The sequence below is a fragment of the Electrophorus electricus genome, chromosome 12 (assembly GCF_041902795.1).
Source record: "Electrophorus electricus isolate QZ-2024a chromosome 12, ASM4190279v1, whole genome shotgun sequence".
Taxonomy (NCBI): domain Eukaryota; kingdom Metazoa; phylum Chordata; class Actinopteri; order Gymnotiformes; family Gymnotidae; genus Electrophorus; species Electrophorus electricus.
Genome location: NC_137508.1, coordinates 12,278,255 through 12,301,633, shown reverse-complemented (window position 1 = coordinate 12,301,633; position 23,379 = coordinate 12,278,255). Strand labels below are relative to the sequence as shown.

The following is a 23,379-nucleotide window of genomic DNA, read 5'->3' as shown; positions in this document are numbered from 1 at the left end:
CAGAGCAGCCAGTGTGGGAAAGGAGGGGGAGACTCAAACCTGTACAGCTGGTTTTTTGGACTCAGGCTTAAGTCATGTATTGGATTACATTGCCAGTGGAGATTTACCAGGCACCCTTTTCAATCTAAAACTAGTTAAACAATGTCCAGAAAATGACTTCCATTTAATTAAACAAGTGAAAGCCATAAAAGCACTGGAGGTGGTTGATTATGACAACATTTAAACAACCTAATGAGGAAAAACAGCACAAAGTACGTATGCAAGCAAGAGAATTGCTCAGTAAAGAGTGGTTAGCATATGAAAGTCCCTGAGGACATTCAAAGCAAGCAGTATCAACAGGGCAGAGGCTCCACCCTCCCCCAAGACACAATGCTTTTCCACAGAGTAAATACCTGAAGCAGTGCTCACCCTCACCTACATTTATTGCAACACAGGTGAGAATAATGCCATAAATCCAGTCATGAATTCCAGTGTAAAACTGCTTTAATGAAAAAAAACTGGTTGAAGTAGTGTGGTTAATTTAGAACTGGACCATTATGAAATGTTTTTTTTTTTTTAAACTAAAGACAAACACCTTTTTAAAAGGTGTACACACCCTTGGTATGACTATCACCCTACATGTCACAAGGCTGTGCTGACTGGTTCAGACATTCAAAACCAAGACACCAGATAATCTTACATGAGACATCACTGGTAGAGAAACTTTTATTAAAAACACAAACTGTACATATTAATTCCACCAAAAACACTAGTCAGATTTCATTAAATAGACAACATGGCCATGTTTAGACATGGCTATTCTTCCTTAGATTGCCATCTAACCCGATTGGGACAGTCTTGACTGCATGCTTAAACACAGCTTAAGGGTAACTAGAGATCCATTTTTGTTTAAAAACAACTTCACGGAACATGTAACAGGCACTTTCTGAACCCCTTAAAAAAAAAAAAAAGCTTAAAAGCCAAACAATATACAGTAGACGCCTACACAATGCCCCAGTGTGAAGACAAACAGCATTGGTTTCATGGCAGCTTTTATGACATGTTCTCCATCTCTCTGGCCTGCAGAGCAAACAGAACAAATGAACCAGTTATAAGGGGTGGGGAGGAGCCACAACACTAGATGTGCATCAGGAAGCATCTTGCACTTGGATGTTTCAGAGTAAACTACCCACCTGTGCTTTGGTGTACTGGGCCTTGCCCCGCTTCCTAACAAAGAACTGCAGAGAGAATTTAATTCCATTAAAAGTCATGTCATGGCAACAAATGCCTTTTCAGATCCAGCTTATGTAGGCAGATGGATATACTGACCAGAACAAGGAGACCAGTGACCACTGCAAGGATAACCACAACAATGACCGCAATGATGCCTCCAGTCAGTTTCTGCATCGTGAACGTAGGGGCGACTTCATCGACATAGTACACCAGGATGCTATCCATGGTCAGGTTGGTATTGCCAACCTTGACTTGAAAGGGCGTTTGGTCTTTGAAGAGGGGCAGGACTTTGACCTAGAAATAAAAGCATATAGCTCAGCATCACGCGAATCCAACAAACGTGTAATCCCACATGATCAGGCACAAAAGCTGAAAATTGCATCTTTAGAAACTTACATCTTTCTCCATATAGTATGCCATACGGGACAGATCTGTACCACGGTCTTGCTTATCCTTCTCAACATCCACAACAATCAAATGAGCATCGGCATCATACTGGGGAAGGGGGGGAAACCCACCATTATGACCTGCAGGACTACCACACTAATAGAAAAAATAAATTAATTAAGTGGTCTAAAGTGGTCCTTACCTGAACTTGCTTCACAAATGTAGGAGACAGGCCATAACGACTCTGCATGGTATTTGAAATCCCCCTGCGGTATACATAATAGCAAGTTAGTCTAGCACAACAGACTGAAGTCACTTAAATCCTCTTGGACAACTTGCTACTACAGGTTAACCTAAAAAGGCTGATTACATACGTCTTCAGTACGTTGGAATCAAAAGTGCCAGCTTCTTTATGCTTCAGCTGGAGACGGACCCAGCTAAAGAAACAAGATGCATCATTAGCCAAGCTGTACCAAGAGTTGGTTTTGTTTTTTTTAAAACACAGAACATACCATCTTAACTGCAGACAGGTACAGAGTACCAAGTACCGACAGCAACATGGGAGTTACATATGGAAGACTAGGACGGCAAAGGCACTCACTAGGTCTCCACTGGTTCACATTTCATGTTCTTGTCGCCTTTATCGCTCCTGCGGACACCTGCGCTGTTAACACACCAACAGGTGTCGGTCTTGTTGCACTGGATAGCCTTGAAACGACCGTCAGCCTCGCACTCGGGGTCGTAAATGCCGTCATTATCCACAAACGCAGTCTCAACTGGCTTGCCACCGATTGATCTTGTCTCCAGGTTATTCCTGGCGCGGTACATCTCTGCTTTCATGAGGAAGCACTTGGGAACCACTGCAAAGAGAAGGCAAGTGTTAGCTGCCTACCCCGTATACGTTTCATCTCCATTTCCGCTACAAAGACCAAGTTGCGAACACTCCCCATGGACTTATGTTGACATCGTCTTCAGATACAGATTAAACAAAAACATCAGGAACTTACGATTATTGCAGTTCAGAATCTGTTTATCTCCATTATCAATAGTTATACCACACGATGGTGGAGTTCCGTCACAGGTGGCCCATTTCATGGTTCTGCACGTGTCTGGAGGATTAAGGTTAACAAAGTTAGAGAATGTACAGTAGAATTATACATTTTTCGCAATGTTTCCCGCTGGAGATGAAAACACTATAGGAGCCTCTGTTTTGAGCAGACATGGGTGTGGCCCGAGTGTTTAGCCAATAGGTGTTCCACGGGAGGGGGAGGAAGAGTGCAGCGCAAGCAGGAGGGGGCTCCCCTCCCCAAGTCGTTTACAAGCGCTTGCTTCCTGCGCCAAATACATCAAATAACTACCGTCCAACGACAACCAATCCTCTTATTGGGACAGTAGCTGGGGACCCAAGACATCCCAGTTGAATAAACTAAACGCAAGCCACAGTTGACAACTTAAAATGCAAAGCCAATTTTACAGCTCAGCCCTAAAGAGTGATTTATGTAAAAGGCACTCACCTTGTGCCGAAGCGCCGACGACAAACGCCAGAAGACACAACGCAAGTATGGTTTTCATCGTAGAAACCAGACCCAAACACAAAAACGTCTCAGAAGAACTCAAAGCCAAAAAAAAAAAAAAAAAAACCCACAAAAACCTTTCTTCCAAACTCTTCAAAAAGAAAGGATTAGAAATTGTAAAAGTTATAATCCAGATCAGGTTTTTCACACAAATCTACGTCGAGTTTACTCCCAACTAAAAGCACACCAATATATATCCTCACCTGGCTCCTGCACTCAACTAACATCAACTCGCTGCAGGTGGCAAGTTATACCTGTGCAGTGATGTGACGTGAGAAGAAGACCCGGATATGGGCGGGGCCTGTCCTATCTCAAACTTGTATCGTGTCCTCTTAACCATATTTGGTAAAGCTCCTGTTTCGGTTGAGAAAATAAAGTTCTTCAAACTTCGACTAAAGCGATGAACATGAATTATTTCTGTTGAATATAGGATTTATGTTTACGAGTTATTATTATTAATGTTCATTTTTTCTGGAAGGCACTGGTCCTTTCTCTCTCTCTTTCTTTCTATGTTAAGAAACCTGTAGGTTCAAACCAGATGAACAAGTTTCGACGACGGTAGTGCCTCTGGCCCACTAGCTTTAAAAACATATATATATATATATATATATATATATAATTTATTTTTTTTCCTGAAAAGGCTAAAAACTGACACTGTGAAATGGCTCGTAAAGTTACACTCTACGACTACCGCTATTTCCAGCAGTTCAGTCACGATTAATACCTCAGTGATACCCAACAAAACCCGAAACTGACGTCACATTTTCTGAGTTCAGTTTTGGAATATCTGTCAGTGTCTGATTATAAAATTCTTGTATAGACCAGTGATGGGAAAAGTATATTACACAAATCCTTCACCTAAACAAAAGACGAAATTATGTGATATAATAATCTTTTGTTAAAAGTGAAAAGGGTTTCTCTTAGCTTCAATACATATATTCACAAAAAGTAAATATTTTAAAGATATATATGTAATGTCTCCTCAAATATATGTGGTTTCTTATGCATCTATTTGGATCAACAATTTCTATTCACTTTATACTTTTTCTATCGTTATAAACTCACCAAAAGGTGATAATGTGCTAAATAGGCTATCAAAAATCAATGTCTTCAAAGAGTGACTAAACAAATGCCTAAAAAGCCAATTTATTATCATGGTTGAGTTTTGTACTGTTCACTCTCCCTTCTCAATACAGCTCTAATCTTTGTTGAATGAACAGGCTTAATGGTAAATAATGAGTAATAAAGTAATAAGCATTATAGCTAATTTTGTCAGCATCAGTTTCACTGTTCCCTACTTAACATATAAAGCTGTTGTCATTTTTCCTTTTTTTATTCTTCAATATTTCATTTTGCCACTTTCATTTTATTTTATTTTTTCAAGTTCATTGGCCACTTATTATTGAAAGCCAGTTGTTTTGGGGTTTATCCTGTTTGCCCGGTGTGTTTATTGTTGTTTCAGGTGATGTCATTCCTTTTACCTAACAAGGCTGTTTTGCCACACCTTCTTTACCCTTCGGTGATGAAAAGATTAATAGTTGAAAAAGGGTATAAGATTGTAGTGTCACAAGGTCATTTTCTTCTGGGTTTCAGGCTGCTTATGTTTTAGCAGTGTGGGGAAGGTGTTTACGTTAAAACTGAAATTAATGCCTACCCTCAAAGTTTAAAAAAATACAAAGGATAAAACATCTCTAAAACATCTCTTTGATGTGGGAGAAAAACACATGAACAGGAAGCAATAATGTTGGATTACTGGTTAGCATTGGTATCTTTCCAAATGAAGTTAGTATTATGAACCAAGAATGTTTTGGACATGCTAATCTACATTTTCATCTTTATCTCATTGCTTCTTCACAAACACAGTAGCTAATATACTAGCATTTCCATGTACATTATGTTATATAACAAAGAAAAAACCAAAGGAACCTAGGTACAGTACTTATTTAACAGAGTTTTAGTTAATGATATCCATGTGTCAGATCTAGAAAATAATCATTCATGATTTCTATATACCTGGTTTTGCAAGTCATAGTACTATCAGAAACACCAGCCAGGTTTTTATTAATTATTCGGTATTAATGAAGAAATAAGTAAAGAAACAAACATGAAGTTAACCGTAGTTTGCCTATATGAAGACAGTATCAGCATTTATATATTGTTCACCAAACATGATCTTTAAATGAACTTTTTATATTTATATCACTGGTAAAATGACAATATAAAGCTCTTTTATTTTATTCCATCACCTACAACATAAAGGTCCATGTCAACTATGAGCTACCGTGTAGATTCATTTAGAACTTTTGCAAGTCAGTATTTTTGAAAGTTTGAGACTTGTGCTAATTCAATTTAGGATATATCTGCAGTCAAAATAGCAGTTTAAGATGTTTAAAATATTTATGTTTTACATATTATTAATTCCACATTCTAATACAGTAAGATTTAGTCATAATTTAGTCATGATCATCATTCAAGATATCTCTGACACTATTATGAGTAGTCACACTGAAGGTACTTAAACTAAAAATGGCTTAATCCCTTAATAACGAACTAAATTGGAGTTACTCATAGGGTCATGTGTGCCAGAAGAGTATATATGTAGATATGTACTGAGTAGACATGAATACAACAGTGTGGCAGATGATCAAAGATGCTTAATGAACACTGTTCAGTCCTCTAGTCTAAAGCTTCATTACGAATCCCATTTGTCTAATGTGGTTTTCCCCATGGCTGTTATCAAGTACTTGGGAAAATATATATTTGACTAAGAGTGTTCAAGATTTCCTTAAATATCAAAGCTTTTGACCTGCTTAAGGTATGACAATGCTGCCTCTCCCATAGGTGACTGGGGTTCAGACCCCATGCAGGCCAGTCCTATGCCAATAAGAGTCCTTGGCCAAGACTCCAAACACTAAATTCCCATACCTCTGTAACATGCTTGAAATTATAAGTCACTCTGGATGAGAGTGTCTTCAAATGTAAATATCCTATTTTCAATAACATTTTGTTCAATTACTTTTAAGAATAATAAATAAAAAGAGGTGATGAATACATAAAGAGAGAGAATATTTATTGTCAATATACATGAGTACAATGAAATTTTGTTGACAGCCTTCCCCAAGCAGCAAAACATACTCTTGCAAGTGTGTCGAATATATTCTTTTATCCAGTGACATAAATACATATGAAACTCCAGATGTGGAATTCTTACTCATGTTAGTGGTGAGTGAGACATGGAAGTGCAAATTTGAAACATAGCAGAACCAACTCATTCCCACTTAAAAAGGGCCTCGTCTGGAGCACTGCAGGTGTTTTAAGGAAGATGCCTTCACAATGAAATAAGACTCTGCATTGTTGCCACATGTGTTTTATGGGAAAGGACAAGTGATAGCCAAAAAAAAAAAAAAAGCAGTTGGCTTGCAAGGAGGACAAAACATGACCATAAGAAAATATGGGTGTTCCCCTTTTGGTTGGTTTAAGATATCAAGGTACTGTTAGACGGTCCATTGTGCTCCGTCTCCAGAGATGAGAAAGTGTAAGTGAGAGAGAGCCTTCTCATCCAAGGTCGAGGGACAGTGCGAGTCCAAGGGGCCAGAGAGAAAACCCACGCTGCCTTCCCCAGTGCCAATCTCATTATTTTGGGTTCATTTGTGAGATATGCTGTGAGTATTTCTCTATTTTAATTCCCTCGTTAGAGTCAAAAGTATTTATTTAGCCAAGGTATACTTGGTGTCAGCTTCCTGTCTTTTTGATTTGGGAGCTGGGTCATCTGGTCTTTCAGTGCTTTGAGCATAATATAAATGATGTACATACATACAAGGCAATTTAATGCAACAGAACATTGAAGTAAGAATAAGAATACATCAAATCAAAGGACAAAAACATCACTTAATCGTTGTTATCTATAGTCATTCATATGTATATATTGGTATCAATAGGATACAGTTGCAAGTATTTCGTGTGACTTCCCGTGACACTTGATCAATAGCAGGAAACGATTCTGGGAAGTATTGAAAGAAACCAGATGATTACTTCAGAAAACCTCAGGACAGCCTCCCCAAAAGTGTTCAAGATGTGCTTAGTGCCAGTGGAGCTCACACAAAATACTGACATTTGCTTGAAAATTCTGAAAATTGTGGGTTTTTAAAAATTTTGTGTACATATTTTTTGGATTTTCTGTTATGACTCTTAGTAAGGGGACTGAGAAATAATTATATTATTGCTAATACTATATATATATATATATATATATATCTTACATAATGTGAGTATAACTGCACGAACATATCTTCTGATGACACGTTTAAGTTGAAGTTGAACAATGCCAGATTTAAGCCTACAGGGTGTAATTATGTTACACCTGCCTTGTGTACTCTCAGACAGCCAGATTGCTTAACAACACCTTTCATTATTTGAAAGGGAGCTAACAAGTATCTGTATATATCCAAATTATTGAGTTGTCCTTTATAAAGAACCAAAGAAAGCAGGAAAACTGTGAAACATAAAAATATGGATATTTACATAAAAATATACATTATATCAGGTGTTATAAGAACCATTTTAGAAAGAATAAGTATCTATTCCACTTTAGAGTGAAGATGACTCAATCAAACTACTTCCTTGAAGGTGCTTGCACAACCAAGGAATCTCTTTTGGGTCTGAATGCCAGCTCCTCTCCTCTCTATTATGCTGTAGGCTATGACTCCTACATTATGAGTTTTGTGACTTGTGAAATTTGAAATTGGACACTGTTACATTACCTTTTTTTTGTTGTATGTACAAATAGATTACCTTTACAGTCAGGTGAAACCAAAAACCATGGCTTATACTCCCATATAATCATCTATCACAAATTGGCCTACTTCCTCACGCTGACGTCTTTCTGCTTTGAATAAAGGATGCCTCATCGTTCATCAGAATCTAGAGCACATTAAGAACTTAATCTCTGAAATAATATAACATTATTCATTTCAGTCTGTTTCATTTCATCCTTTGACCTATCTGCAGAGAACTGGTGTGGCAGCAAGTGTTTGTTTCCACCCAGAAGGAGCTCATCTGAGTCCATTAGTTTAATCAGCTGGTGGACTGGGTGTGCAGTGGACACATGCAGATAAAATTGTCCTCTGCTATATTAGATTAATGTTCTTCCCAGTTCTCTGTAACTCCCATTGCACATTCCGATGCTCTCCCAGCTTCTGGCACAACTGTACCAGAATACACGGTGTTCTTGTTTGCTTAATTCAGGGGGTTTTGGGAGCGGCGATGAAGCAAAAAAATGTGAACTGGACTGAGTTTGAGAACATCCCCTGGCTGTGTATTCAGAACTCTAGAACAGGTTTATCATATCCTGATAACACTCTGACGTTCTCTCGTGCAGGGCTTTATTGTTGTGCCTGGTGTGTTTATGCGCTGCACCCACATACACCAGCGCAGGTGAGTCACGCCTTCAGATTTTGGGCATTATGTTTTCCACTGCTTTTATCCCAAAGGCACTTGCACTGATCCATCTCTCCCTTTTCATAGCTGGTAGTGTCCAGGACTGTCTAGCAATAGGGAAGACATGCCATGCCTACGCAGAGTGTGCCAAGACACGGGACAGCTTCACCTGTGTTTGCCTGTCCGGATTCAGCGGAGATGGGATCCAGTGTGTGGACATCGACGAGTGTGCCATGGGGCTCAACAGCTGCAACCCAAAGGCACACTGTGGCAATACCCTGGGGAGCTACACCTGTGTGTGCTTGGATGGTTACACCGGCAATGGCTTCCAATGCACGGACATCGATGAGTGCCTGACAGGAAACGGCGGCTGCAACGCTGATGCAGTTTGCATCAACATAGACGGCGGCCGGGATTGCCAGTGCAAGAATGGCTTCAGCGGAGACGGATTTCAGTGCAAGGACAACAACGAGTGCCTCATGTCAGGCCGCTGTCACTGGAATGCAACATGCACCAACAACCCTGGTTCATACATATGTACGTGCAACCCTGGATATAAAGGCAATGGAATCTATCTTTGCCTAGATGTTGATGAGTGCACCGAGACCCCAAGCGTGTGCTCGGCCTCGTTTGGATTCAAGGGCTGCCAGAATCTGCCAGGGACATACCGCTGCCTGTGCAGCACAGGTTACCAGAGCAATGGGCAAACATGCATGGATGTCAACGAATGCATGAGCAACATCTGCAGTCTGTTCGCCACGTGCGTGAACACGCCCGGCTCATACCGGTGCACCTGTCAGGAAGGCTACATAGGGAATGGCTTGACCTGCGTGGACATCAATGAATGCAACGGAGTGAACAGCTGTGACCAAAACGCAGTGTGCACCAACGTGCTGGGCAGCTATGAGTGCTCCTGCCGCCCCGGGTTCCTGGGGAGCGGCCTGCAGTGCACAGACGTGAACGAGTGTGCCGTGAACAACATCTGTTCAGCCAGCGCGACCTGCGTCAACACCGCCGGATCTTTCTACTGCAACTGTGGCCAGGGCTACGTCTTCAACAAGACACAGTGCCAGGACCTGGACGAGTGCGCCATAGGACACTGCAGCCCGTATGCCTCCTGCGTCAACTTCCCCGGTTCCTTCACTTGCGCATGTTTGCCCGGCTACAGCGGCAACGGCCTGTCCTGTTCCGACGTGGATGAGTGCGCCTTGTCTCGGAAGTGTCATGCATATGGTGTCTGTGTGAACCTGCCTGGGGGTTACAACTGCAGCTGCATGGCGGGTTACAGCGGGGACGGCGTGACTCAATGCTCGGACGTAGACGAGTGTCTCACCAACAGTGGTGGGTGCAGCAGCAGGGCCTCCTGCATTAACACCATGGGCTCATTCACCTGCGTCTGCCCATTGGGGTTCAAGCTGGCCAACGTCACTGTCTGCCAAGACATCAACGAGTGCCAGTCGCTGGTAAAGCCTTGTAAGGCCAATGAGAGATGCTCCAACACAGAGGGATCTTATGAGTGCCCTTGTGAGATGGGGTTCAGCAGGCCCGTCAAGGACGCGGCGTGCTCCGATACTGACGAGTGCTCGATGGGCTGGCCGTGCCACCCCAACGCCACGTGCCTCAACTCCGTCGGCTCGTTCGCATGCACCTGCAAGCGCGGCTTTAGCGGGAACGGGTCCACGTGCGTAGACGTGAATGAATGTGCGGAAGCTGGCGTGTGCCACTCACGTGCGCTTTGCTTCAATATCCCTGGTGACTTTTACTGCCGGTGCCAGCAGGGCTTCGAAGGGGATGGTTTCACCTGCGCTGACGTGAATGAGTGTGCACTCTCCAATTCCACCTGCCCTTCTTTCTCAGTATGTATAAACTCTCCTGGCGCATATGTCTGCTCTTGCCTGAACGGCACAGTGGCGTACAACAACACCTGTGCTCCACCCGTGAAGACCTGCAACCCCCATTGCCATCCATATGGACTCTGCCACCCCTCATCTACTGGATACCAGTGTGTGTGTGACATGGGGTTCGATGGGGACGGACTCGTTTGTTCAGACATTGACGAATGTCAGGCGAAAGTGTGCCCCAAGAATGAGACCGTGTGTGTGAACAGCCCTGGCTCCTTCTCCTGTGATTGCAAAATGGGCTACATTCAAAATGGAACTGAATGCAGTGGTAATTGTTTGATACACACTGTATGGGTTTTGTATGCACAGTATATCAATCATATTCCTACCCACATTTTAATTCTGCCCTGTTCTAAAAATCCTACCCAAATGTCGCCATATTCCGCGTTTTCTCTATGTATCACATCAAAACATAATAGGTCCTCCTTAGGCTTTTGAACCAGTGAAAGTGTGAAATAATACTCGAGTGATTTAATTTTTTGTTGGTCTTGCTATTGTTTCCTTCACATTCTTCTTCTACTGTTTTCTTGTCCATCACCCCCCCCCCCCCCCCCCACCAACCGACATCAAGATGAGGATGAGTGTACGTCTGGAACAGATGGATGCAGTGATTTTGCGCAGTGCGTCAACACTGTAGGGAGTTATCTGTGCTTCTGTCTCAGTGGCTTCACTGGTGATGGGAGAAACTGTGCTGGTAAGCCATCTTCTCCAACCATAAGCTAGTTGTTACACCTTTGTTTTGTCTGTACTTTCTCTTTAGCATCTTTTTAGTACTTTTAGGGTCGTTTCCCTGACCCTGTCCCATTTTGGATGACTTATAGACATTGATGAGTGCCAGTCTCAAAATGGAGGGTGCCACCCTGTCGCCGGCTGCATTAACACCCCTGGCTCCTACAAGTGTGCCTGCCCCACTGGCATGCCCGGATCAGGGTTTGATTGCACGGATGTGGATGAATGTTCAAAGAATTCCACCTTGCCCAGCAACTGCAGCCAGTTCGCCATGTGCAACAACACCGTGGGTTCCTACCTGTGCCAGTGCCTGGATGGGTACCAGGGCGATGGCTTCACCTGCGCGGACGTGGACGAATGTCTGACCCCATCACGCTGCAGGAACAACATGACTTGCCTCAACACACCTGGGTCATACAGCTGCAGCTGCACGTTGGGAGCAGTCTACGACTACGGCACCTGTGTGAGCGAACGGGAATGCGGCAACGCCACCGCCAGTTGCGGCACCAGCTCCGAGTGCAGTGCCATACTGGGTTCCCACTACTGTGCCTGCAGGAAGGGCTTTTATGGAAATGGGATGCAGTGCAGCGACGTGGACGAATGCAGCCCAGCAGGGGGCGGGAGCCCTCCGTGCCCGCGGTCAGCACACTGCTTCAACACAGAGGGCTCGTTCTACTGCCAGTGCTGGCAAGGTTACCAGCGCAATGGTTCGCGCTGTGATGACATCAATGAGTGTGACATGGGCAACTTCACATGCCCGGAGCGCAGCACCTGCCTGAACGTAAACGGGGGTTACCGCTGTCCGTGTGACACCGGCTTCGTTGCCAACAATTCCCTCTGTTTAGACGTCGATGAGTGTGCCACCCATCTGGCGCAGTGTCCTAATTCTTCTGACTGCCATAACACAATAGGGTCCTACTACTGTGAGTGCTGGAAGGGCTATACTGGTAATAAAACATTCTGCGATGACTTTAATGAATGCCTGTATAATTCGACATGTCCGGAACACAGCACATGCGTCAACACACCCGGTTCCTTCTTGTGCCCATGTCAAGTTGGGTTCTCCAGTAACGGCACCAACGGCGCCCTCTGCAAGGACATAGATGAATGCGTAGATTTGGGCCCGTTGTGTGCTAACGGCAGCTGCGTCAACACGGCTGGCTCCTTTTACTGCATGTGCAGCAGAGGATTTTGGAGTAATGGGACAGAGTGTCGTGACATAGATGAGTGCTCGGGGGCCCAGAATGGGACAGTATGCCAGCCTTACTCCACTTGTGTGAATGTCCCAGGCTCATATGAGTGCAAGTGCAATTTGGGCTTTCAGCTGAATGGTAGCATCTGCCAAGATGTTGATGAGTGCTGTGTAAAACAAAGTCCCTGCTCTGAAAATGCAGAATGTGTAAACACTGCAGGCTCCTTCTCTTGCCCATGTGTGTCTGGCTATGAGGCCCAGGGGCCAAACTGCACCGACATCAACGAGTGTCTGATCGCCGGCTCCTGCCGTCCGGACCAGGTGTGCACCAACCTGCTTGGGTCCTACCAGTGCTCCTGCTTCATGGGGTACCACGAGTCCAATGGGACATGCGCAGACACGGATGAATGCCAGAACGCCACAGCCGTGTGCCACTCCCTGGCTCGATGCTGGAATACATTAGGGTCTTTCTCCTGTTACTGCCCCATGGGTTACTCTGGGGACGGGATCCGATGCCAGGATGTCGACGAGTGCTCCTCACCGGCCCGGCCATGCCACCAGCAAGCCCGCTGCACCAACACACCAGGATCTTACACATGCACATGTGCGCCAGGACTACTGGCTCTAGGGCCACTATGCGTGGACCAAGATGAGTGCCAGCAAAACCGGGGCGGGTGCCATCCTGCCGCCCTGTGCTATAATTCGGTGGGAGGTTTCTGGTGCCAGTGTACCCATGGCTGGGACGTGACGGCTCAGAATGGGAGCGGACCACTCGGGTGCATCGACCGCAACGAGTGTCTCTCACCTGGCGCTTGCTATGGCAATATGACATGCAGAAACTCAATGGGAACCTTCAGCTGCAACTGCCTTGATGATAATAAGAACTGTCAACAGCTGGCACAAAAGGGTCAGGAAATGCATCATAATCCTGCAGAAATGTTTAGTTGTGCTGTGACCGGATCACACCTTTGAATTAATGTTTGACTTCAAATATGAAGATCTTTTCAAACAGAGTAATAACTAACTGAAATCAGTTTCAAAAACCTTGCTGTTTACATACTAGCGTTTCATAACCCAATGTTCAATGTTGCTTATGAAAACTCTTACAGAAGTCATCAAAGTGAACTGTAATATTGACAGATGGCAGTCAGCTATTTAATTATCTTTTAACAGGAATGCACCACAAAATGTAGTAGGCTGAGGACTTTTCCTAGTTTCAAGTCAGTTTTCAGCACTAACTTAACATAACAGCAGCAACTTACTGCTGAATAACGGTATACGTCATTTCACCAAGCGTGACATATGATGTGAATGTGTATAGGAGAGCATGTGTAGTAATTTCATGCATATATCCACAGTCAGCATACTGTACCCTTATGGAAAGGAAGTCGGTGATATGAGGTTACCCATATCAACGGCTGATGGAACCTCGCCATATATTACTCCTCCAATGGGTTTTCCGTTCATGGGCATTCTCTATGACAGGATTTATGTAAGTATTAAAAAGTATAAAGATATTACTATGGCACACTATTGGATGAATGAATTAACATTATTAGAGAGATTTAATGGGCTTTAAACTATCGCAAACCTAATGTAAAGCAGAATATTTCCTTTGCCATATTTTGTCCTGTTGTATACGATGTAAATACGTGTGTTCTGGAAGGTGACAGCAACCCTTTTGTGTGGAACACTCAGTTTTCAGACAATGGCCTGGTGCTGTTCCAGACTGTCAGTGAGAATGAGAAGCTCCTGTTTCCTGCTCCGTTCCCAGGTGGCTTCCGTGGTAATGAAAGTCTGCCCCTGCTGGCTGTGTTCTGGGATGACGCTGACCTCACCTTAGGGGAGGGGAAGCTCTTCTACCAGGTTAGTGATGCTGGTCGCACATCCTTTTATTCTTTTGTTTGCTTATGCTTCAGCACTCTTGTAGTTTAAACATTGATTATTTTGCTGTTACCCAAAAAAAAAAAAAAAAAAAAAAAAGGAAAAATGTTTAAAATGTAACAATTAAAAAAAAACAAAAAAATGGACAACTCTCAAAAAACACTAAACTATCTTGCCAGTCTGCTTTTCATAATAGATGCTTTCTATGATTATATATGATGTGCAAAGGTAATGATGTCTGTAGTTACGCTATACGTGGTACTATGTGTTTCACTTGAAAGGTTCAAGTTCAGGGTTAATTGCAGGTTTCCAACATCTGACTTAATTGTGTTTTGTTTTGTTTTGTTTTTTAACCTAAATGTCATTTTTGTCTTTTTAAATGCAGCAGTAAATTAGTTTATTTTGTTCTGGCCTAAAACTATTTTATGTTTCTCAGGAATATTTTCAGCAGAACCTCTCAGATGCCTACTCTCAGATAATCTTCAACCGCACAGCGGCTGATGTAAGTCGCTTTGAGGCACAGAGAGGGAATCCTGCATACAGCCCCATCTGGATTCTGAAAATCACCTGGGACCACGTGATGCCTGTCTCCTACCAAAAGATCAACTTATCAGAGGTAAGCAGGTGTTTACACTTCACTGAGAGTGTGCATTACCCTAACACGTAACAGACAGGTTCATCTCTCACATTTTAATGTCGACAGTAAACCAAAGCCCTTTAACTAAACAAAACAGTAAAGGAGAACCATGCAAGGAAAGGACTAGTCCATTAAACCCTAGTCCACTAGTCCATTAAAGTCCAGAAATATATCAGTTTAAGATGGTGTTGATGTGTGTTCTGTCATTGGTTTTCTGTGGAAACCTAATAAGGAGTAGAAAGCTTGTGAATCTTACAGTCTGCCTGCAGGTATTTTTACTGTACTGGGTGTAACCGAATTCTGTGGGTCTGGATGCGTTTCAACACGCTATTGCTTTCCCATGCAGAGAAACATGGGAAGTACAATATCTCTGGCTGACGGTAAAGGAACCGATCACCTTTAGCACTCATCGTCACAAGGCATGCTGGAGCAGCACGATGACATAACATTTTTGATGTCTTGTCAAAATGCTTCAGTAGTTCAGATGCTCTACTGCGGGGGAAAGCGGTGTCGTGTGAGAACGCATCACTTCAGTCAATCAGTAAAACGATTTCAAAGTGTTCTGTTCTTTATCAGGTATCAACATGAAATAAAGTTAATAACCCAAGAATAAAGCATCTCTACCCTTGGAATATATTAGACTTTCTCAATTATGTACTTAGGGAGACTATAGCACATCTGTTTTTAATTCTAAAACCGTCTGACAAAAATCTATAATACATAAATCACCCAACACTTTTTTTAAATAACTCCAATTTAAATTTGGAGTATTCCTTTTTAAATCATTCTACAAGACAGTAAGTCAATTTCTGACATTAAAAGCTTGCCAGCTTTTTTGTGTTCACCTTATTATAGACAGTATGTCATAACTTTTCCCACACTCCCACGATGGATATATTGTATGTAATGCAGTAGGTAGGGTGTGTCGGTGCAATTCTACCTAATGAAAAGATTTTGACCATTTTATTTCAATTTTGCTTTGTAGACAAACACATTTCAGTGCATCCTGACCACAGACGGAGCCCGCTCGTACTCCCTGCACCGCTACCGTGACATGAACTGGGGCCCAGGGCAGAGAGTTTACCACAACGCTCTGATAGGCTACACCAATGGCATCAATAGCTTTGTTAATGAGGTCCCCACACCGCACGACAACCTGTTTGGCCCACGTGGGCGTTACCGGCCACAGACCACTATAGGTAATACAGGCGAGCTGGGGCTGCTGGTGTATGACCTGACCGGAGCCACGGTGGCCAGCTCTAACTCTCAGAGACAGTGCCAGTCGTGGGCCCTGAAAGAGCCCGACCCCAGCGAGTGGGCACTGGGCCTGGCACCATGCCAGTGCACCCGTGGCCAGGCCCTGGAAGACCCTGGTTTCGGCCCCGAGACCCTGCCGGTGGAGAGCACCGCACGTGTGAAGGAGCTGAGGGACCTCCGCTGGGGTGGAGGCGCAGGGCAAGTCTTTCAGTCTATCCTGTTCAACAAGCAAAGGGCAGGGAAACGATGCGTGTACCACCCACAGGGCCCCCTGCTGGCCGGATACAGCGAACGCTACTTCTCCGACGACAAGATGCAAGATCACATTGGTAACCCAGCCATTTTTGTTTATGGATATAGACATACATCAGTAACAGCTTTGTGTGTTGGCAGTGGTGTAATTCTAGTGTTTGTCTCTCCTCAGATAAGGATCTCATGCCCTTCCAATGGTGCTGTATACAGTCCCCCCTCTGCCATCTCTACCTGGCTAAGAGGCCCCTGGATCGATGTCAGGGATACGGCTGGGGCAACCCAGACCCCAGCATACCGGGGAACAGGGGAGCACCTGGCCTCGGTAAGGTCTATGACCCTCTTTAGATTAAACGCAGACACTTTACTATGAGATGGCCTCTTGCTCACACAACAGATTTTAGCTGTGTTTTGAAAACTGAATCATGAACAAATTATCACCCAATTTAATATTACAAATCATTGTGCTTTTCAGTCTTTTTTTCCAGCTGTGCTATTAACGCATGCTTGGTTGAGTGTTGCAGGTACAGATGTGTCTCTGCAAGTCATCGCTTCCCCTTGCAGTCGTACACGTGAACGACTGTCTGCATGTCTGCAAGGCAGTCAATGGGAACGTTATCATTCCTCTTTCATTTTCGTTTGGCAGGCCTTTTTGGCTTTCTTGCAAGCTTCACACACCCTGCCCACTGTAGCACGCGCGGTAAACCTGCATGGGAAAGTGCAGTTCCTTGCAGGTAAACCTGTGCTCTAGGATGTCTGTAGATAATTGTGAGTGAGTCGACTGTCACCCGTCAAGTTGGGACAACACAATGCCTTTTTTTTCTCTCTTTTCCTCCCCACACTGCACACACCCTCGTGCACGTGTTTGACTGCAAGGGAAAGCAATTTTGTATTATAAACATGTTGCAAACCTGTCGCAACAAAACGCATCCTATAACTTTCCACGGAACACTTGCCCATGCCCTCTTCGCGCCCGACAGGACTGGCGTACGGAAGCCTCCATTTTATTACGTTGGATGGCCGTAACTACACCTTCAAGGCCGTGGGAGTGTTTGTAATTGTGCGCCTGTCCTCCAGTGCGGGCTCCAATGTCTTCACCCTGCAGGGGGAGACTACAGCGCTGGTGACCAACAACCAAACCAGACGAGTTCCTGCACTGGTGCGCCTCGCCGCGCACCACCAGGCCTTCGGCAAGGTTCGCGCCTTATTTTGGGATGAACGTTATTGGCTCTGTGTGTAAATGGCTGACAGGGGCACACGCTGTCTCCTTACGTCTCACAAAAAAAAAACGGAACAAGCCTTAATAACTTCTTTTTCCAACTGGGTATTGAGAATTTTATTCAAAATAAGCCTAAATGATCTACGGTAAATGTCTTCCCCTGATAACTGAAGGTTTTGAATTTGTTTTACTACAGGTAGAATGGCAACGTTCTTTCACTGACGAGAGCCTTACCATGCTAATCAATGATGTGGCAATATCTGTCTCAGCGAGTAAGGACAGAACCGTGCAGTATTGCAGACTACACCTTGTCAGACACACAGCCAGCTCTCAGATATTATTTGAGTTACATGGCTTTTACATGTTTTCCCATCTCAAACTTGGAGGATGTTTTGCAGCTTGTAGCTTGTTCTAGAGCGACCAGTGATACGGGTGTTGCATTTATTTCCCTCTGCTGCCCTCTTCTGCCCTCTGCTCTCCAAACAGATGCAGTATATCCCGTCCAGCAAGGCTTTGCAGTGCGCTGCCCCTCCGTGCAGCGCTGCACTGCGGTTTACGACGGCGGTCTGAGCGTGGACGTGTGGAGGGGGGACGCGGGGCGGCTGAGCGCTCTGGTCGTGGTGCCTCAGGTCTTCTACAACCGCACCGTAGGTTTGCTGGGCCTCTGGAGCTCCAACGCTAGCGACGACTTCCTCCTCTCCAACGGGCTCCCGCTGTCTTCCCCCGGCAACATCCTTCCCTCTGAGGACAAGGTGCTGCTCTTCGGACAGTCATGTGAGTGTGTCGCGGGGCGCGAGTACTAGGGAGAGTGTGCCCGTAATAGAAACAGCTCGCGGGTTGCCGAGGCGGCCGCGTTCACCCGCCGCCACTGTGCCGTCCTGTCCCGCAGGGGCCGTTCCCGTTCCGGAGAACCTCCTGTCCCCCCCTCATCTGCTGACGCCCTTCCAGCCCGTGAGCGCCGACGAGCTGCTGGCGCCCCTGAGCCCCACCATGCTGGCCAGCCTTCTGCAAGCCTGTGAGGGCAGCATGCAGTGTGCGCAGGACGCCCTGGCGTCAGACAGCTTGGGCCTGGGCCAGCAGACGCTGCAAGACCAGCAGAGGCTCCGAAACCTCGCCGTCACCTTCGGTGAGAGCGCCCCCCACTGGCCCATTATTATGTCAAGTAAGGTTGATGTGTCAAGCCTCTTACTTGCACCATGTAATTATCAAAGGTAAATCTGTCCTGCCTCAGTCAAATCCTGAATCCTGTATATTTGAACCAGGTAACATGCCACCCATGGTGAGTGGGCCCTTGGTGATCCGCTGTAAGGTGAACACCACGGTCAGGGTGCAGTTTGCAGTGCAGGACGTGAACCGAGACGCTTTCACCTTTTCCCTGCTCTTCCCGCGACCACCGCAGGCGTCCATAGGCAGTGGTAACGTCCCTGCAAAGGCATTGCTGTTATTAAGCATTCATTGTTAAAAGATGTCCGATGCAGCGTATTATGGGTATTTACCGTATGACAGTGGCGCATCACGCATGGGCGTTTTCGTCTTTCTGCAGGCGACGGGGTTCTCGTGTGGACCCCACTCAACATCCAGCCTGTGCCACTGACCGTGCAGGTGAGCGACTACACATCCAGCTCTTATCTCACCCCCGTGGTGCAGATCTGCAACTGTCTGAACGGAGGAACCTGCCAATTCCAGAGCGTGGCTGAGAACAAACTGCAGGGCAAGTTCCAGGTACTCGGGCCCCTTCCAGACTGGACAAGCTATATTCTCATCTTACTGCTCAGTCGCTGAGTTAGAAATGCTGCTCTGGATTATTGTTGTGCTCGATTTAAGAAAGATTATACATTCCAGTGGCACAACTATCAAATTCTTCATTGTATGCAAGATCCAGTTAAGCTCTTCTGACATTCAAACTTAGGTTCCACATCCTAAACTTAACGGAGAATAATTTTATAGCCATATAATTGTGCAGTGATGCAGCTTAGCATTTCTCTCTTTATCAGTTATGGTGAAGTTTCACCATGTACCTTAACTCTACTCTTTCTAGGTTGTTGGGTGTTTGTGCACACCTGGTTTTGGCGGCAAGTACTGTGAAAGTAGAACAGATGCGTGTAAAGGCACGCCCTGCTTCCCTCAAGTGGACTGCTTCAGCCAGAGAGAAGCAGACAGCTTCAGCTGTGGACCCTGCCCTCACCCCACTGTCTCCATGAACAGACAGGGTTACAAGTGCTTTCAGAATGGTACGCGTCGATCTGTTGGTCAGCAGTTCATTCTGTTCACCATGGCTCAGGGCCAATACATCTTACAGTCCTTTCAGAAGCCTGCTAAATGTATAGTAAAGGCCATTCGCCTTAATTATTTATTATTCATACACACTCATAGCATTGAGGCCCAACATGTGAGTTTTCATCTACCTCAAATGCGTCTAGAAAATTGGTCACTTCTCCTCCACTACTCCACTACTGTGGGTAAAGTGGTCTCCCCCCTGTCTGCGATGTGCCACTCTTGCCTGCTGGATAAAGCAGTATGTGGTGATACGTCTTATCTGTTCCCCGCAGATTTCTGTCTCCCTCCCATCCCCTTCCCGTGCCACCCCATGGCGAACTGTTCCAGCACTGGCTACAACTACACGTGCGCTTGTAAGCCCGGATTCGCCGGCGATGGACAAAACTGCACAGGTAGCTCCGGTCCCCTCACACTCTTTAACTTCCGGCCTTGGCCGTCGCCTGGACCGTAGTCGGCGAACCTGCGCGCTCTCTGCCGCACACAGATATAGACGAGTGTCAGGACCCTGCTACCTGCCCCAATGCCAAGTTCGAGTGTGTGAACACGCCTGGTTCAGTACACTGCACCTGCCTCTACCAGACCAGCATGCAGTCTGATGGCTGTGGTGAGATTCCTTTTTTCTTCTAGACTTGTTTTAGCATGACCGTCTTTTATAAATAAACATAGATTCCTTCTCTGTTATTCCTCTCATCGTTATTTTTTTATTTTATTCGGTATTGGTTGGACATTTAAGTTTACTGTTTTACCTTTTTAGGTGTTTCTGCAAATCCTGCAGGTAAGATGCCATTGTGAAATGCCGCAAACACTGCTGGATATTGTTATGTTGTGATGTTGTTATGATATTGTAATACTGTGTGGAGATATTGTTATATATAGATATTGATATTGTTATGTTGTAATATTTTTGTGATAGTGTGGCGATATTGTTATGTTGTGACATTGTTATGATTTTTTTTTATATTGTGGGGAGATAGTATGTTGCGTTGAGCATTTAGTTTACTTGGTGTTTGCAGGTTGGAACATTTTTAACGTATCGATGACCTGGAGCAACCAAGCGTCTGAAGCTCACCGACTGAAACAGGTGAGGGCCAAGGGGAAGCACACTGTCAAACTAGGGCCCTGCTCTGAGTCCCTGCCCTGCCAAAATATGACTCAGTTGGTCATGTTCTCGGGGACTGACAGAAAGAAACGTCCCTCTCTCCACTCAGTGCTAGCTGACATAGCATAACATACACATCACCTTGACCGTCCCTCATTAGAGATGCCATAGATGACACACCAACTACACCAACAGGTCCAGGAAACCTACAGGATTAAAACGGTGTTTGAGAAAAACACTGCGTCTCATTCTTCCAGCAACCGCGTCTGAAATTATATGTGCCCCACAGCTGCAGCAGATCCTTTCCCAGGGTTTCCAGAACAAGTTCTACAATGCCAGCATTACAGTGCCAGGCTCAGGGACCGGGAACAGCGAGTACAGCATTAACGTGTCCAGTGACACGCCTCACTGGTACGTCATGGACTACCTGAGCCGGGTGAGACGCTACTACTCCGTCTCTTCAGCCTACGTGGGAGGTGAGGGACCAGAAGCAAGTGAATGTTGAGTGCAGACAGATTTATAGCCACTGCCCAAATTCGCTTTCTCAAAGCACAATAACAGATTAATTAAGACTGTCATTCAGTTATGGTTTAGTTTGTAAAATTAAATATGTGTGTAATTGTGTTCAATAAACTTGATCTTGGAAGGCCTGTAAAATCAATTAGCCCTCCTCATTTTCTGCCATTTTCATGTTCGATTGTCTTTTTGATCGTCTCTTCGTTATTCTTTGTCCTTGCGTATGCTCTCTTCTCAGACCTGGATGAGTGTAGCACAAGTCATAGCATGTGTGCAAAACCAGCTGTGTGTTTCAACACTTACGGAGGCTACAGGTGTGTGTGTAACAGCACTGACGTCAAGGACACGCAGTCCTGCGTTTTCGGTAAGTGCATCGTTGAAAGCATCGTTTTGAACAGTGTAATCGCAAACCAAGTTATTCATTGAGTGAAGGTATTTACAAAAGTGCAGAACATAGTTGTCTGCTGTGCTTGCATGTCGTATTATAAACACAAAGTGGAGCGCCAGCCAGCGTCGTAACAGTGCTCCTGTGCCTCAGACAGGGATGGTTTCAGCAACGCTAGCGCAGTAGTCGGAAAGTCCCTGGACAAGCCAATGAGCCTGATCCTGGCCTTGGTCCTGGGCATGGGCCTCCCCCTGCTGCTGCTGCTGCTGCTGGCCGCCCTGGCCTGCATCTGCTGCTGCCACAAGAAAAAAGTCAGCGGAGAGTGAGTGCTGTAGAGCGTGCCAGGCACGGTTAATCCTACATCAAGGTGTGCTCAGCAGTGGGCATACTTGTAAAAATGCATATATATATATATATATATATATATATATATATATATATATATATATATATATATATATATATATATTGTATATATATTGTATAAGGGTAGGGCGTGTCCTCTTTGATAACATTTTTAGCCTTTAGTTCGCCACTGCTGACTTCACAGAGAATTACTTTAATCAATAGCTAATGAGTAAATCGATTGTTTCGATCTCATAAGATCATAATATTTTGCTGATATGGCGTAGAGAGGCAATTAGCCACACCTCATGCACTAGGATCTAGAAATACATGAGACAATGTACTTGCCTCCCAGGAATTTAACACACTCTCTCTCTCGCTCTCTCTCTCTCTCTCTCTCGCTCTCTGTCGCTCGTCTTTTATTCTGTGTTAAGAATTCCCCACTTGCTGCCAGCCTATGTTCAAGACCACGTCACCTCCCACTACAACTACAACGACCCTGCCCTGCACTACAATAGCCACTTCAGTCCGCGTATCCTTGACAACTTCACATACAATCGTCCCCGTGCACATCCACTCTGCCAAATGGCTCCTGCAGCCCGTGTCGTGCACTGTAACTGTAAATAAAGGGAGGGCTAAAAGGTCAAGATGTACAAAGGCTATAAATGGCTAATAACATATAGCACAACATTACACTTTTGAGAAGACTGTCCTTACATTTACAGCATTAAGAGACATCAAATGCATCATGTCACGCAAAGCATAAGAAACTCAATTTTTATCAATTTTATGAACCCCAAATTATGATTTTCTAAGACTCAATGCTGTTTAATAAAGTAAAATAACTGCTTTTGCTTTTGTTTTTTGTTCTGTCCCCTTGTAGAGGGCAACTATTTTTTCTTTCTTTTTTTGTATAAATTATCTAATTACATAACAAGGTTTAAATATCTTTAGTGCTGTTAAAATTAGACTTATGCATTATTATTACCTTTGCTTCTGTTGATTATTTAATTCCTTATTAAAAATATAGTTTACATAATTATTTTATCACTAAATCTTGAGGATAATGAGTCAAAGGCG

At 44.6% G+C, this 23,379-nt stretch overlaps 1 protein-coding gene across 1 annotated transcript; it reads right to left on the bottom strand.

The window, feature by feature from the left end:
- Positions 1-691: 691 nt before the first annotated feature.
- epcam (epithelial cell adhesion molecule) lies at positions 692-3,402 on the bottom strand. Its single transcript, XM_027002579.3, has 9 exons — positions 3,114-3,402; positions 2,607-2,708; positions 2,201-2,459; positions 1,974-2,036; positions 1,802-1,865; positions 1,609-1,707; positions 1,309-1,506; positions 1,173-1,217; positions 692-1,059 (listed from the first exon to the last, which is right to left on the bottom strand). The coding sequence occupies exons 1-9, from the start codon at positions 3,169-3,171 to the stop codon at positions 1,033-1,035; spliced, it is 915 nt and encodes a 304-aa protein (XP_026858380.3). The 5' UTR covers positions 3,172-3,402; the 3' UTR covers positions 692-1,032.
- Between the last annotated feature and the right edge of the window lie 19,977 nt (positions 3,403-23,379).